The 18,169-nt window shown below is 36.9% G+C and overlaps 1 protein-coding gene across 4 annotated transcripts in view; it reads left to right on the top strand.

Annotated features, from left to right (window-relative positions):
- BCKDHB (branched chain keto acid dehydrogenase E1 subunit beta) overlaps nucleotides 1–18,169 on the top strand; it is a 140,336-nt gene that overhangs the window by 34,246 nt on the left and 87,921 nt on the right. For all 4 annotated transcript variants that reach the window (XM_050894644.1, XM_050894641.1, XM_050894642.1 and 1 more), the window contains exons 6-8: nucleotides 1,951–2,059; nucleotides 10,796–10,893; nucleotides 14,211–14,321. In XM_050894644.1, coding sequence (XP_050750601.1) covers nucleotides 1,951–2,059; nucleotides 10,796–10,893; nucleotides 14,211–14,321 — 318 coding nt within the window. The remainder of the gene's footprint in view (nucleotides 1–1,950; nucleotides 2,060–10,795; nucleotides 10,894–14,210; nucleotides 14,322–18,169) is intronic.

The following is an 18,169-nucleotide window of genomic DNA, read 5'->3' as shown; positions in this document are numbered from 1 at the left end:
GTGATGAAGACATTGCTAGATGGTTGTATCTTTTGTCTACTGTTGTGAGGATGTATATCTTCATGGATCAGACTGTCTTCCAAAATAAAGGTATTGACTCTCTCCATCCCATTATAAGACTGCTCCAGAATATTTGCCGTCACCGCTAGAAGCTTTCTTTTAATTTCCAGCCTAAATTTGTTCCTGACTAACTTGTATATTTAACTCATCTGTCCTTCATCTTCCCTTTCATATACTAAGAGAACAATTGTTTTCCATTTAGTCTTTGTTTTGTTAGACTAAACAAATCACACTATCAAAGAGATGTCAACAATTTCTGAAGCTCTTTTGGCACGTGTTTCATTAATTTTCTTTCAAAACAGTTGATATAGTCATGAAGTATTCCAGGTTAGTTTATAGCAGTGATTTTGGCAATAGCACTAACACTTCCTTGGCTGTATTATTATACTTTTTTAGGGCTGTACTGCATAGTGTCCTAGTCATCCTTTGAGCAGATAGTAAATTCAGATCTGAATTTCTACTGCTGAGTTCTAAATTTATAACAAAAATGTAGTCCTTAAATGTGTGACTTTTCAGTATGTATTGTTCAGTTTGCTTTTGCTTTTGTCAGCCATGTCCTCAATGTGAACTAGGTCTTTTTGGTATCATCCTCTGTAGTGGTAGTGACTCTCAGCTTTTGAATAGTTTTCATTACTGTGTTCTGACTTAACATCGTAAATGAATAAGGTGAATAAAGTCTGTCCTAAAAATGATCCCTGAGGAGCTGCACTAGTAACATCCATCAGTTGGGTAATTTCCCATGTGTCTGTTACCAAATGCTTTGGTGAAATATTAATAGACTGCTTCTGCCTTGTTTAGAAAAATCACTTGTCAAGTTAATTTGATGTGATAGCAGGTTTAGGTTGTGTTTTGACTCTTTTCTATTACTTTATATAAATTAAATGTTTTTACTCTCAAAAAATATTTTGAAGCCTTGGAAACTCCTGGAGGCAGTAAGTTAACATGTCTGTAGTTACATGGATTTTTTTTTTTTTTTTCTTTAAACAAGTGCTACAACTAATGTTTTCAGTCAGAGGGGGCCATTTCTAACTTCACAGCTATAAAAATGTTTGCTAGCAGACTTCACGCTGCATGTGCCAGCTCTTTGAGATCTCTGGGATGTAAATTAGCTGGTCCTTCTGATTTGAGGGAATTGAGCTCTCAGGTTCTATTTTCATTTAAACTGTGATAATTTGGTAATTTTCTGTTCATAATCAGCATTCTCTTAGATCATCCAAAATTAACTCTTCTGTTGGCAAATCAATTCTACTTTTTCCTTCCAAGTAGTCAAATTACATATGGGGGCCTTGCTTAGTTTTCTCTTTGCTTGATAATAGTTTTTGAGGTATTTTTTGATATTTGTTCATTTCCAAAATGAACAAATTTCAGGCTTCCACCATAAGCAAAGGAAGTCAACTTTAAATAGCTATTTCCTTTTTTAGTCTGCAAAACTTACTGGACTAAGTCTGAATACCTTCCAGGCCTGCTCTGATGAATCTTTACCCAAGCAACTGAGGATCACTCAGTTGAATTTTTATGTCATACATCTACGTTAATTTTACTAAACTAACTTATAATATTTTTTTTTAATCTGACTGACTTTCTTCTGTTCCTTCTACCTCAAAATGTTATTGTTAAGATGTTAGTTCTACCTTATCAGAGCGGAGTCCATTAGTATTTAAATCATGGTGTAGAGGGGAACTACTCAAGCCTCATCAATGAACAAAATAAAATTCAAAATTTGGAGTGTGTGTTAGTAACGTAGCACTGATGTTACTTCATTTTGTAAGAACTGCTCAATCTGTACATAGGTTTATTTAAAGCAAATAATTGCTTGGTTTTTAATATTAATTGAGGAAGCTTGTAGCAGAATTGCAGTTTAAATAAACTATTTTAAAAATATTTTTACAGATTGTTATTCCAAGGAGTCCTCTTCAGGCCAAAGGACTGCTGCTGTCATGCATAGAGGACAAAAATCCATGCATATTCTTTGAACCTAAAATACTTTACAGAGCTGCAGGTAAAGATTTATATACTGTATTTTCCAGTAAAGCAACCCTTTTTTTTTTTTTTTTTTTTTTCAGATATATGTTGACAGTCACAGCTAAAACAATACTGCAGAAGTCTTGACTTGTTTTGTCTCTAGCTGTGTTTGGGGGTTGTGTTTTTAGAGGAATTGTGAAAACTGAATAACATCTCTAAATTTGGCTGCAAAGATAAATGAACATTTACAGTCTAATTCATGCTCAGTTAACTTTGGAAGTGGTATGTTTGTACAGTCTTGGGTTAAAAAAAAAAAAGAAATAGAACTAAGAGGCATTATCCTTTATAAAATTGCAGTATAAATTTGACAGAAGTTTAACTGCTTTGTTTTTGATAACTCTAGATACTAAAATAAGTTTCCAGATCAGTTTTTATTTTTCCAAAAGAACTGAACATCACCATCACCATTTTCCCAAAGTTACAATTTCTTTGAAGTGCTTAATTTCTAAAAATCTTGAAAATCTACCCCCTTAGATTTTAATCTTATGTGGAAGGAAGTGTGATTGCCATTAGTTTTTTCATTTGTTTTAGTCATAGTGAACTTTTCGGTTCAAAGAAGTTTTAACAGCTGTCTTTATGTGTAACATGTAAGAACAGAGTAATTTGACGATGGTAGTGCTTGAGTTGGTTCTAAAAGTTAGCTTGTTACTTCTTTGGACTAGAGAAACTGGACTGAGAACAGATAATGGATGAAAACAAATTATGCATGTGGAGATAGGCAGAGTGATTGGGTGAGCAACTGATAAAATAGAACTCAAGGCATCACTTACCTTCAGCATTTCTATGTCGTGTAGCTTTATATACCAACTATGCTTGAATCCGTCAATCCAATTTATAAGTTGACTCTGTGTGGACTGAAGTTGAGTGAAGGACAAAACGTTTGTATTTTACTTTGGACCTTTTAACAGCACTTCCATCAGTACATCCATTTTGTTAGTAAATTTATCCTCTTCCTAGAGAAGAGAACCAAAGAATAACAAGGGAAAGATTTAGAAATTAGACATCAAAACTACAAAAAAATAGCAGAATAACTCAGGAACAAATAGGATATTTACTGGGGAAACTGCTTATTTGCTTTTATATTTTCAAAAAAGACTCAGAATTCCCATTAGCAAGGTATTTTTAAAAGTGCAGCTATTTTTAGTGTGGTGTGGTGTGATGTACCCAAAGGGTATTGTGTTGCTTAAGTTCAGTGTGTTTTGAGAGCTTACTGAAATTTAGCAATAAAGACCTCTGACCCTTCATTTAGATGAAGTAGTTTGGAAAATGAACTTGAGTCTTAGAGCCCTGTTAAACAAAGAAAAAAATGGAAGTTTAAAATTTCTATGTCTTTAAAAAATCCCCTTCTTTCTTTTTTTTTTTTTTTTTCCCCCCAGTATTTACAAGTCACAAATACAGACTGTAGAGTTAATAAAATACTTGCTTTCATAGTGGAATGAATGGCTGCACATCAATATCACAAAGCTTTTGAGAATATAGGGAGGTTTTTGTGTTTGAGGAAATGACTTGTAAAGCAAATGCTGTATCGTCTAGTGAACATAAATCAGCCTTGTGACTGAAATCTTGAGTAAAGACGTGCTGAAATAGTGGTTGATGTGGTTTATGTGCTGGTCAATAATCAACCGCAGCGTTGCTGCAAGATGATGTTGGTAGTTTCTGAAAGACTGTGATTTCCTCCTATATTCCAATGGCCTGATTTTCAGAGACATTACCTACATTTTTGTCTTAAAATTTCTAAGAACATCAGTTTAGTGATGTAGGCTGAAATTTATGGTACATTTGTGTCAACATGTGACGAGGATGATTGTGACAGGTAACTTCTTTCATTTTGAGACAATTTTGAGTGGTCTTTTTGTTATTTCTACAATATAAAGTAGGAATATTTTATTATGTGGAGGATTTTCGACGTTCCTTTTATTTTCATTGAAAACCTTTCCCTCTGGCATCGTTAGTTCATCATCTTAACTGTTTAGCTGTCCTTTGTGGGTTGGGTCAGCTTGAACTGGAAGAAGAGTGGTGTCTGGGAGTTTCTCCTAGAAAATTAATCTCTCTCAGAGTTTCTTCTTATGCTGCTGGCCATGGTCAGGGTTTCTTGTAATTCCACCATAGAAACAAAGTGGCCTGGTAAATTCAGAAATGGACCAGGGTCATCATGATTGTTTGGTCCAGAGGCAGCGGCAATAAGACACAAGCCTGATAAACAAGAACAGGATAAATGGTGGAAAGAAGGATTTAAAAAATGCAACTGTCTTGTGTTTTGAGTAGAGCAAATTTTTATAATATCCCATATGAGTCTGTTGATTCTAGCAGGAGAAAGAAGATAGTACAGATTCAGAAATTCACTTACACAATAAGCTTGGACTATATATGTATTTCTTGCCTCTTTCCATTAGTGTCTCAAAATACTACAGGGTCTTCCCAAGGCTGGGAACATGCAGGCTTTCCAAAACAAGAAGACAAAATGATATCAGATGTCCGCTGTTGCTTTATTTATCTCTATTATTTTTTTTTTTCTTTTTTGGTGGCAGGGTGGGGGGAGTTATTGATTTCTACCAGAAACTTCCACTTTGACATTGACAGGATATTAATAGTATAATATGGTATAAAACCCCACCCAAGATTTGGGACCTCATTGTTCCAGACAAAAAATAATTTTCTTTATTTCCATGATGATGGCTAAGGCATTGAATAATGAAATTATACTGCCCCTACCATAAAATTTTTTTGTTCTAGCTTCATGTGAATAGACATGTTTGTTGCAAAGAACTTCATGACTGATGTTACAGTGGGTGTGTAGGGACTTCATTGAAAAATTAAGGTGTCAAAGATGATAATGGGAAGTAGTACTTTCTGTCTGTAAAATTAATGTAGGCATTTGAGCTTCATCATTCTCCTCTAATGGAATTTTCTCTCTTCCTGTGAGGCCTCTAAATAGCTATCCATGATATTTTGTTCAAAGTTGTTAATATCTTTGAAATTTCAGCTGAAAATAGGCTGTAGATGGGATAGTCGTTAAAACACAGGATATCTGTCCTTGTTCATGTGGGCTGAAGCTACTAATGCTTTGTTTAAAACAAACGAACAAAACAAAAAACAAAAAACAACAAAACCCCCACACCCACTACACCCCAAACAAACAAAAAACTATGCCCTCTGCTTCTGCCCCCAAGTGTTGCTATTATTGTTGAAATTAGCTGTTGGATGCTAGTCATGGAAGATATATATATCTAGCTTAGGATGTATAACCTGAAGTTGCTTTTTGAGAATGTTAAGCAGGGTGCCAGGTCATTGCTGTTTTATAGAAGCTCTTGTGCAGAGCCAACCTTGTGATTTTGTATCTGATGCATACCTCCAAGGAGCTATATAGGCCCACCAATTGCTTTCAATTTTTTTTTTTTTTTTTTGCTTGTTGATGACAAGGCAGGTTTTTCAAGATTTAAGCACAGATTTTTTTCATAATAGTAAAGACATTGTACAAAAAAAAAAGAATCTTTGTGTTTGAAACATAAGTCTGGTCTCCAAGGTAAATCTGAGCTGTAGCACAAAATATTTCAGTGTGACTATCACATGGATATTGTGATTGCTTGCTATGTTTTTGGAATAATGAATTTAGCTGGATGTCTTCCCAAATGAACACAGATTTGCTTATTCAAATATGCTGTATGCTTATTCAGACATGAGGTAAAACTAACCATGTTATTAAATGAATATTCATTTCTATATGAATATTTGCTATCCAAACATGCCTTTGCCCACGCAAGATACAAGAATAAAATTAGGCCTTAAATCTTCACCTTAGTCATCCCTGGGAGAAAGGTGGATGTTGAAATAGCATTGCCTTAAGTTCACCACATTCACACTGTGATGAACCGAGGAGAAAAGGCAACTTCCAAAGTGAAGAACAGCTTTGCAAGAACATCTTGAAAACATTTTCCAGTTCATTCAGAAAGTAACTCACACCTTAGATATGCAAGATAGGTAGGTATCCTAGTAACACCAAAAGGAGGGAGTGGACTTAGAGCTAAGATCTTAAACTTTGCCTGGGTGTCTGTTAATAGTAAGTTTTAAAAGCTACAGAAGAGAACTATCTATTTTGTTTGAATGAAATACAGTTGATGTTTCATATTCTGCATTAGCTCTGATGTGCAACCAATTTGAAATAGTCCCTATATACAGATATGTGTTTATGTATATATAACATGTTATCTGTGTGCATATATAGGTTTATATAGATATATATGTAAGACATATCATAAAGCAGTAACTAGATCGGAAAAGAACAAGAAGTATACTTAGCACGCGTAGTTGTAGCTAGTAATTACAGATTTCTTCTTCCCATACTCTGAAGCAGTACTGTGCTGCATCTGTGGCTAAGCCCACAGGCAGGACTGCCTATTTCTCTTGCACAGTCACCCCCTTTACTAGCAGTTTGTTTAGCAGAGGACTTGCTGTTCCTCAGTGTGCCTGGGCTCTTTGGAGTGCTCACCCTTACTCTTTGTTTACTTGCTTGGACAGTTATGGCAGTGACACCACCAGCTTGGTTGTATGTATGTGGAGTAGGGAATGACAGTGTTTTCCCCCCCCGGACAGCTCTTTTCCTTTCAAAACTCTTGAGTAGAGGATCTTAGCCAGACCAGCAGCCCTGCATGGTTCCCGCAGGAGACAGAACAGCCTTTTACTTGTCTCACTCCAGTCCCTCCTGGTAGCTGGTGTTTGGGACACACGCTGTTCCCATCCCAGCGGCTGGTGGCAGAGAACCTCACTTACTCCTGTAGCTCACGCCACAGACCCAGGGCATCTGCACCCCGGTTTGACTCCTGTTGCTGGCCCAGTGTCTTGTCTTCGCGTACTGGTCTCACCAGTAGCTGGCACTTAGTCCTTGCAGCACGCACCCCTGCGCAGGACAGAGGGTGAGATTACAGAGTTAAGAAAGGATTTCAAAAGAAGCTAGGTCTGACTGCTGTGATCAGGTGCAGGGCTCAGACAAACGTGCTGACCAGCCCCTTCTATACCCCTTTCTCTTTGTTCCCCACCTTGTTCCTCCCCAACCCTCTTCACCTGTGCATGCCCTCATCAGCTGGCCTAGTGCCACCCACCCCCCTCCAGCAACCTGGGCCTTCCGGTTTGCATGCTTACCAGTTGCAAAGTCCTGGTTTCCCCATAGTTCCGTGATAGCCCTTCACTCAGTGTGCCTGACCTGGTTTGCCTCTGTTATGTTTGTCTGTCAGGTTTGTGTCTCTGTATATTTTTTTTGTAGCTTCTCCCTTTTCTTTATCATCCCATTTGACAAGACCCTCCATCAGGTAATCTTACTGAAGCAAACACTCCCACATTCCCCATACCCTTATCAATAAGTGGGACTGAACTGGTTCTTGTTACTACCTCCCTCATCATTTGTTGGTTAAGTTTGTGTCCCTGTGTGTTCTTCCTTATGGCTTCTCCCACTTCCTATTATCCCCTTTTGCATTGAAAAGGTCCTTGTCCAGACACCCTTAAGGGAGCAGATGCTCTCTCCTTCCACATAACCTTACAGTGGTCATCAGAAGTTTTGTGTATTTTAATTTGCCTTGTATAAAATTAGAAAGCAGCAAAGAGAGGCAAGCCTTTCTGGGTAAAAGTCTGGAGTTAAATATACAAGTATGCATATATAGAGAGAATTCTGTTGCTGGTTAACTTATGAGATTATAATGTTATTGAAAGTGCCGTGGTGACGTCCCCCTAAATGTCAGAGATGCTAAGAAAATATCTGAATTAAAAAGAAAAAGGAGGCTCTGATTTATAAAAAGTAGTTAACAGCCTGTGCAGTGTCAAGAGCACATAATGATTATGAATCAAAGGAGAAGATGAGTCACCTTGACATTATCAGGTTTAGACATCTTGTGGAGAACCTACTCTGATGTTTCCTGACCTTTTCAGTTTCATTTAATTGTACTATATATGACATTGGTGGTGTAGAAATAAATACGACTTGCATCAGTGGTTGTTATAGAGACAGGACAGGTAAGATGAGAAAACGTGTTTTCTTTCTGCTGTTCAGACTGCTCTTTTAGAAAAAGCAACAGATGGTGCAGCCTCTTAAAATTAACTTGTGATGGCCCTTTTTCTCTGATAATTACAACTTTTTGTTAAATGCTTTATTTGAAATCTGTATTTGAAATACATGATTTGAAATATTTTATTTGTATCTTCAGTAATAGATGAATGGGCTGCTTTCTATATAAACATTGTTGTCCTGTTTTGGTTAATTATTATGGAAGAATATGCATAGAATAATTTCATATGCTACTTTTGATCATTGTTAGTGGAGGGAGGAGTTTTTGCAAAGGCATTTGAATAAAATCCTGCCAAATCTGGACTTCCCTATAAATTTTTGACAAGCTGAATTTTGTATTTAAAAGTGTCGGGATTTCTAGATGAGCTCATCCAATGGACATCTTGTTGCAGAATGGTTTAGCTATAATAAGAAATCAGTTAATTTGTGTAATTATGTGCTTTATTTAATTTCCCTAAGTGGATAAAAACATTACACAGAGAAGGAGCTCTTTTTGTATTCCATACACCTTCCAGTTCTTCCTCTGGTGCATCCCACTGTCACTTCAAAACCTTCTCATTCATATCAGTTGTCTGGGTTTCCACTTGAAGGTCCCGTGGCATCTTTATAAGGTGGTTCTTCTCCAGGTTTCATGTAGATGACAGTCCCATGAAAAAGACAGTTATGCAATGCCAATTAGTGTAGTTGTGAGTTTCATTATCTTTCAGGATCTCTGCTTGCTTTTGCCTGAGGGTTTTACAATGTGCAAAATCCATAGAAGCCTGGTCTACTTTACTGTCAACCAGTAATGTGCAGTGAGCAAGGGCTGGATGTGCCTTTCCTCTCTTTCTTTCACTACCCTATATTCCTTTAGCCACTTGTCATTCAAAGAAATTATTACAGGAAGACACTGATCTTTTAATACATTAAAAATAATAGTTTGCAAAGAGATCTGATTTTGTGCTATGTTTAAAAGCACCTTGTGTTTAAAATTAATTTTTTTTTTTCTTTTTTCCTTGATCGAATGGACACGTGTTCTTGAATTATGCTGGGGAAAAAAAGTTTCCGTTCTGTTTTTAGGAAGAATGATTTAGTTAATATGTATGTCTCCTCTGGGCCCATTCAGCTGAAGTGAGATATCTCCAACATAAGCATAGGCAAAAACTTTTTCACTGAGGGTGGTCAAACACAGGAACAAGTTGCCCAGAGAGGTTATGAAGTGTCTGACTGTGGAAATACTCAAAACCTGACTGGACATGGCCTTGAATGACTGGCTCTAGGTGACCTTGCTCTAAGCAGGGGCCTTGGACTAGGTGATCTCCAGAGGTTGCTTCCTACCTCAGCTATTCTGTGATTCTGTGAAATTTGTAGCATTTATATATTGTTACTGGCAAAAAACCCCAAACAAAACAAAACAAAAAAACCCCAACCAGCTGTAATTTAAAAACAATATTTACCACTTGATTTATTAAAAAGTTATGTTTATAACTTGTAAGACAGGAAAAAACCTAGGTCATTCTACTTGTATTGGATCTGCCGTACCAATGAAGGAAAAATACAAAACACTTAATTTCTCCTGCTGGTATCACTCAGTAGGATTCTTTGTCGTAACTTCAAGAAGCAATTTTGTTCAGCAGGAACTCAATAACTATTTTATGAACTATGAAGTATATTAACAAAAAAAGTAGAATACCTTCCTTATGAATTGGTTTTGTGTATTTAGAAAAAGTTGAGTAAGATTTTTTTTTTTTTTTTTTTTTTTTTTACCTTGCTTATTACTGGAATTTATTTTAAGAAGTATTATTTGACTTGCTGGTGCATTGACAAGTTCACCTTTAGATCAAAACAATATTTCTTTTAAAATATGATATATTGATTTCTTTTATCACAGTTTTAATCATTAAACCAGTCAATGTATAGTGCATTGGAGCATTGATTCAAAACTAGCTCAACTGACCTAACGTGTTTCCATCTGAAAACTAGTAAATGGGTCTTAAGTTGAGTGAAACCACCTCAAATGTTTTAGAGAAGACAAGATGTTTAATTTTTGTCTGCTTTCTCTAATTGTGATGTATTTTTGGTGAATAGATAACATTTTTTTCAAAGCAAAAATATTTAGAGTAATTTAAAACTGCTATAATCACAAGTTCTTGGTGGCACTTTCTGTGTAGGTTCTGAAAACTTTTTTCCTCTATTTAGACATAAAACTGTGGAGCATCATTCTTGGCAGATATCAGGAGGGCGCTGGCACAGCTTTTCCTTCTCATCTGAGTATTAAAGTATAATTTCAAGGCTCTGTTGGTGCTTATTAGAATTAACTGCAGCATTTACTTGAGTTTTTTTATCAATTGTAGCAGTGTCTATTCCAAATCTGATGATGATATTTTGACTTGGGGTACACCAGGACTTATTACTATCACTGTTGTGTATATGTGTATCTTATTGCTGTGGTATATAACATAAATTAAACACTACACTGAATGTGTTTTTAACAGTATAATGAAAAATATTTTTGATTACAGCTAAACCTTTGAAATAAGGCTAATATTCAATGCGATTTTGGTCTATTGTTTTAGATGGCGTTAACATTGAAGAATATTTTTAGTGTATATTTTTATGGGATAATATTGAATAGTAAAGGAATCTAATGCTTATTTTTCCCTTTGTTTTTTATTTATTCAGTGGAACAAGTTCCTGTGGAGCCCTACAACATTCCACTGTCTCAAGCTGAGGTGCTGCAGACGGGCAGTGATGTAACACTGGTTGCTTGGGGCACTCAGGTCAGTTAGGCTCTTACAAGCTGTTTGTCATCCAGCAAAGCCTAGGCTAAGGGTTACGTGATGTTTGAATAGTGTTGCATTCAGGCTCAAGTGCCAGACAATAAACTGCGTGCATCTAGCATCATTATATGCTTGAATAAATGATTGCCAGTGTTTATATGAAACCTACTTTTTGTTGTGTACGATTTTACTCGTTTTTGGTTGAAGCTGACTCTGGAAATGTGGAAGAGGTGCCTGTGCGGGAGGTTAATGATTTATCCATGATTATGAAAGTGATATATTTAAGAATAGGACAATGAGGTGTGACTCTAAGGAAGGCAATGGGAAAGGAGAGTTCAAAGTAGTATGCTGAAAGAAAAGTATAGATTTTTACTGCATGATTTAAAAAAGTGCCGTCTGGGGTTCCCTTTATACAGAGAGTTAAAATCCACTGAACACTTAAGACAAATAGAGATCAATATAGTTTTGATTCTAACAGTTATATTTCAAAGCTGTTCAAGAACATGAATGGACATTCCCCCCCCGCCCCAAATTAAGATGTGCAAATGTTGAAAAATCTGGTAAAAAAAATACATATTCATTTTCAAGAATTATAGAAAAGAAATTTGAGTCTAGTTTGGAATTACCAGAAAAATCTTTTTATTGCCTTTAACCTATAATTAAGAAAATTGCTATTTTCCTGGCCTAATTATATCTGAGAAGCTCTTAGAGGAGGGAGTGTTATAACTTTCATCACAAGAGTATTGAATTGATCTCTGGGGTTGTGCCTTTTTGTTTTGTTTTTTTTTTTTTTTCTTTTTGTTTGGAGTCTGTAATCTTCAGTGCTTTTCTGTGATAGTTTCCTTGTCCTCAGACTACTTGATCCCCTTTATGTCTATGGTTATTCCTACTAGTCTCTGAGACTTTGCACTAGTATTAAATTATGGACTCCTTCAATGTCTTTCCTTGTACTCATTTCTCCAGCAGAAAACCGTTTCTATAGTTCTCCCTGTTCCCTTTTGAAAGTGCAAATTTTTGCTCCATTTGGATGAAATCTTAGTGTTCTTCATATTCCCCAGAATTGAGTTGATAAAGTAATGGCTTGAAAGCTGGCTATGGAGATTTAATAATGTCCTTAGTTTACCCAGTAGACAGTAGTGCAGAGAGGACTTGGAGTAACATCCTTCAAAAAAGCTATGTGCTTTGGAGCTTGGAAAATGTAGGCCAAGTGTTAAGACAGGTGGTTCTTTTGATGTGGATAGTAATAGGACAGATGTGCAGCCCTAATCCAAATTTAGGAGCTGACCAAACCACGAGTGTGGCTGTATAATACAGTGTGGGGACACATGCTTAGTGCATATGCAGTAAATCCAGCGTGTTCTGGGTGTGTCAGGCTTCTGCAGATCAAATATGTTCAGTGAGTTTGTGCTGAGGGTGTTTGCAGGCTGTGTACATAAACTTGGAACTTGATTGCTAAATGTGCTACCAATCCAGAGTTTATTGTCAATAGGCAGAGTGATTGCACGTACTCACTGTTACTTCTTGTATGATTTCGGACATTAGGTAATTTCTTGGCAGCTGCTGCTCTGGTGGGGTTGCCTGATGTTTGCTTTCCTGGGTGGTACTAATGAGGGGCAGTAAAGGCTTTTAGTTCCTCTGCAGTTGTGCTCAGTGTTTTATGGTCATTAACTAATCCTTATCCCCTGTGAACTAGGTAAACATTCTCACTTATACATCAGAGAAACGGCAAAAACATCCATCCTGTGTGTCATGTTGAAAATTCTCAAACCCTCTTATTACAGCCACAGATGTATTAGAAGTTTAAGCAAAAACACTGCAAGCTATATTTTCTTTTTATTATTACAATACTTGTATTGATTTACCTTTTAAAATAGTCCTTTGGTGTTTAGCTATTCATATCTGCATTATGTAGATGCGTGTTTAAATCCTTCATCATCTTGTTTCAGCATAGATTTTTGCTCTATGTAGAATTTAATACTGTTCTCTGACCCTCAGGCAGCTGACACTGCCTGACCGTGTCCATATTGTTAAATTCTGTTGCCTTCTGAACGAAGATGACCTCATCCAAATTGCTTACTGGGGATGGTCCTTGGCCTCCAACCCCTTACCTATGCCTAGAAGTTGCTTGATGGAGGTCATCTGCCTCAGTCCAAACCTGTATTATGAAATGTTCTAACAATAAGGAAAACATCAGAGTTTATTGACAACACCATATCGAGAAATTCTTTTTTACCCTCCTATCTTATGAGCAAATACTTTTTGCTGAGATATTTGTGGAAGATAATCTGAGTTTTTGTCATAACAGTTGTTATTTTCTGCTTGCTAATGTTTGTTTTAGGGAAGCCAATGCTTACAATACATTTTGCTTAAAAGTGTTGTATAACGTAATGTCAAGATACAGTTTTGAACGTACGTAGTATTTCTTTCTTTTCTGTTCGTATCATAACATACCTTATGAAAAGGATGCTAATAGATGTGGATTGTTTTACTTCTACTTTGACGCACTTACATGTGCTGCTAAATACATTCCTTGACTGGTGGATACTGAATAATGTGTATTCTAATTCAGTACAAGCCTCTTGCTAGAGGGGAATACTTTTTTGTACTGTAAAATGTTAATTATAATAATCAGATAATGCAACATTTGTATTAATATCACAGTTGGTATTAAACTGTGTTGGAAGACCAGTGAATGGTCATATTGTCATATTAGTGCCAATATGCTTTGATTGTGGGAGTCAGGACTGGATGTTTACAGGTAATTTTTTATGTGGTACTTACTGTCTCTCCTAACTGTTCATAAGATAATACTTTGGAGATGATCACTTGGTAATCTATTGCACTTTCAGTAAATTGTAGTAAGTGTAGTTACTAGGACTATTTTTGAATGTACGTAATGCTTCTTGAAGGATTTCATGTGACTGCTACATCAAAATACATTACTCTGATGTATTTGGGTATTAGCTTAGTTACAGTCCTAAAAAAACCTTATCCTAAACCCCAAACTGACTACAAATATAAAATAGTGAGACCTGATACTGTTCACTGAAAGATACTTTTCTAGAAAGCAACAGTTTTGTTTTCAGCGATTCTTCACTGAAATTAGTTTTTGAAGTGGTGCTAAAATACTAGGAATAATGTAAGTAGTAAATAAGAATGAACTGAGTAATAAATGCTTATTAGATTACTGAATAAAAAGGTTTCTACTAAACATGCAGGTAATACGTTAAATCACTACCTGTATTCACTATGCATAATTTAGAACATCTTAAACAGAAATTAAATGTTTACTTGGTGATAATACATTGCCTTTTCAGGTACATGTGATCAAAGAGGTGGCAGCAATGGCTCAAGAAAAGCTTGGTGTGTCCTGTGAAGTTATTGATCTGAGGACCATCTTACCCTGGGATACAGAGACTGTTTGCAAGGTAAGGAAATGATGCATGTTAATTTAAAAACACAACAAACCAAAAAACCCCACTAATAACGACAATTTAAATGCAAATAATGATGACTTTGTTCTTGGAAGTTTTCTTTAAAGGCCTACATTTTTGCTCTGTATTGTATATATTGTTCTGTATCATATATGCAGAGTAAACGCACATTACATGGACGAAACATTTGCTTTAGCATTGAAAGAGAATTATGTTTCAGGGTTCAAAGTAATGTTAGAATACATGTTCTTTGCATTGAAGCAGAGGGAAGGATTTAATCAGACTTGTGCTTGAATGCTACTTTTCCATGATTTCTGGCTCTTTGTATCATCTTTGCTGTCTTTGGGTCTGAAAAGATCAGGTGAAATCTTCATCTTTTTTTTCCTGCTGTTTTACACCAAGACCTTTATCTAGTTTTAGGTCTGCAGTAATGTGCCTTAGTTTTGTTTATCCGTATTTCTAGAAATAAATGTTTTGATTTAAGGTATATGAATTCTTGGGCTGGGGAGAAAGGGCAGCATTTACTGTTCTCAGACTATCTGGTTTGAAATTCATGGGTACTATGAAGTCCTTGTCTGCTGTATGGGAGTCTTTGATTTTGCAAAGAATTTCTTTCAAAACACTGGGCAGCTGAAACTGGAATTTGAATTTCCATATACTGAGAAACCATGGGAAGTGGTTATTGTACTTACACATATACCTTGGTCTGCTTAACTCCCCCCCCCGCCCTGCCCCACCCTCGCCCCCCGTACTGCTTTCTCTTCAGCAGTTAAGAGCTATTGGGAGGAAAGACCTGAAAGGAAATAGAAGGGGGAGTATTTCCCAAAAGTCTTTGTAAATGTAAGTAAGAATCCCAAGGTACACTTTTGAAAAGTGCCATTTGGGAAATTAAAAAAAAAAAAACACCAAACAAACTGGATGTCATTAAAGCGAAACCTTGTATCTGGAAAACTTGATTTCCCCCCTCCTGATTATTATCTAACTTTTTTCCTGTTGTCCTGAATTAGCAATTTTTTGTGTGCATTATTTACAGTGCCTGTAATCTTTTTTCCCCTCCCCCCCTTCATTTTTCACTCTACCCGTTTGATGAGGTACTTTTAACATTATAAATACATGAATAAACTCAGATTCTACAAAATAAATGTTAGTATTGCTGCTTTGGGAGCACTCTTATAGACAGGTCTTTTCCATAGCTACCTCATGAAAATTAATCTGAAGTCCCTTCAGGAAACCACTTTTGTCAAGCTACTTGAGAACTATGAAAGAATTGCTGCTGCCCGACTGCCATCCAACAGTACAAATGCTGGTGAACGTGTTTTTGGACTGCAATGCTCTGAAAGGTTCTGCAGGTGTTTTTTTTCTTTGCATTATTTACAGCATTAACAATTAGAGCATAGCCAAAGGTTTACCCCTCACTTTACGGTAATGGCTCCCTTGATTTAAACTTGGACAAGTTCTGTGGGTTAGCAGAATGCTTGCTGCTTTTACTCGAGCTGTGAGTTTCCTTAAGCTGGCAAATCCACAGTCCTGCAGGACTGTGCCTAACAACTCGTTGGGTCCTAATTCAATCTCTGTATGCTAGCTCATTGTATGCTGCTGATCAAATCACTCTGAAACTTGAGAGATGTCTGCAGCTTAGTTAACTCAGGCCTAGTAACTGTAGTGTACTGAGTTGAGATAACCATAGGGGTGAGAAAAGCCATGGGCTTGAAGAAGGTGTGTGATTCCATCAAGTACCTTCTCTGCCTGCAGTTTCTAATTTAAGGCAATATGGTATCATATCTATAGCTTTTCTCACCCCTATGGTTATCTTAACTCAGTACATTACAGTTACTGTAGCATCTGTATAAATAGGGCAGATCAGGCACACCTCCTGATCTGACCCTCTCTCTGTATGTATGTGGAGTATCTTAATTGTGTAGACAAGTGTTTTGTCATTCTGTAGTTGCTCAGTAAGGGGCTTGCTCTTGGTCGAGTAAAGTATAAACAGATTAAGTGTGATAAAGGGAAAGATGAGCCGTTGGTCTGCTACTCTATGGCAAAGCTTGTATTTCTCCACAGTATGAATTTTACTGTTATGTTTGTGTGAGGGACTGCCAGTGGGACTGGATGGAGCAGATTATGGGAGGAAAGATCCATGTTGGGTGTCTGCTACTGGCAGTGTCCTATTGTCCAGTTGTGGATGTGTAACAAGTTGTGTACTTACACGCATAGCTATGTGTTGCTTCATATAAATTTGATCTTCTCAGTTGAAGTGTTTTCAGTGTTTGTTTGCAGTGTATTTCATGTTAGTTGGATGTACTTTCTATCTGTAAAAAATTAAATGTATTGAGTTGTCATCAATATGAAGAACAACTTTGGCAGTAGTAAATGCTTTACAGTCCCTTCTGGACAAGTAAAATTATTCAATTTTTTTTACCTAAATTTTTTTCCTTCTTTAAAGATTTGAGCTGTCATTCTATGAAAACAAAATATCTATTTGAAAGAGCAGTTAAGTCTGTTTCGTTGGATTGGACCTGCACTGAAACGCTGTCAGGAAAAAATGCATCTGTGCATAGGAAGCGCAGAGTTTTAGTTGTACAATAATAGTTTTGCAAATCTATACTTTTAAAAATAGATATTCTGTGCAGGTTTTCAGCTTATGTTCCATCCTGAACATCTTTTAAGGTAACTGTGGCATAAATAAAAAGATGGAACAGATAGACTGTTGCTTTAGATCTGTTAATAAGTTTACTGTTAAGAATTAAAAGAGAGTTATTTCAAGACAAATATAGTGCATATTGGCTAGGCAGTTCAGCTATTTATTCTAATAAATACCAAATAGTAAATATTTTTAGCATTGCTCTTATGTTAGTATGGCTGCAGGCTGGCCAGTCTGATGGGAGAAACGTTAAATTATCATCTTCTGTAGATCTTGTCTGTTTTGCTCAGCTGAAAGTAATTAGTGGTTTGCATTTGGTACTATGCAACACTGAAACTTTTTAACTTAATTTGCATCCTGGACAGCTTTTAAGGTAATCACCAACATAAACAGAAAGATGGAAACTATAGTTGTAGCTGCTTGCTGTAGCCTCATCCCAAGAGGAACTGCTTGGTGCAGCTGTTGCAGATGACAGTGGCTTACAGTGTCCGTTCTGGTGATGGGACTTGTTATTCCCTTGCTGAGATGCCAGTGTCAAGGACCAAGAGAGCGGTAGAAAAGTTGGCCATGCCAGAGAAAGTCCTCGGCTGTCCATTGATCTGCTTAAGTCCCCTTTGCAGGCTCTTAAATGATAATGGATTGCTTTTACTCCAGTCCAACCAATGGGCAAATCATCAGTTGTTACAGGCTGCCCTTTGCCTCAGACTATTAGTTACGTCAGTCTCCGTAAATCTCAGGCCAAGTTTTTATGTTTTTCCTTGTCTTACATGTGTGTTTGAAATATGTCTGTCATCTCCTTGTCCTGTTGGACACAGAGGAAAAGGATGGTGCATGTGATACGCTGCAACCTTATTGCCATTCCGCTGGTGCTGGGATGCATGACCCTCTGCTGACGGGAGTCTGTGCCGTGATCTTATCGGAGAGCAGGACTTTGGGTTTTGACGTAAAAACACATCCCTCAGTTTTACTGCTGGGAGTGGTGTCCTTTGTGATCAGTACAGGCTGTTATTTTAGTCCTTGGCCTGCTGCTGCTTTCAGTCCCTGCACACGCACGTCTCCATTCACGTCTTTCATACCAACCTTAACATACCTGTTACGATTCTCCACGTTATGATTCTCCTGTCTACTGGCTCTTTCCAGAAGGCAGGGAGCCTTATCTAGCTTCTTGTAGGCTGTCTGATTGTTCCTAATCACGTGCCTA

Source organism: Gymnogyps californianus, chromosome 3 (assembly GCF_018139145.2).
Source record: "Gymnogyps californianus isolate 813 chromosome 3, ASM1813914v2, whole genome shotgun sequence".
NCBI lineage: Eukaryota > Metazoa > Chordata > Aves > Accipitriformes > Cathartidae > Gymnogyps > Gymnogyps californianus.
This window is presented reverse-complemented; position numbering and strand designations above follow the sequence as displayed.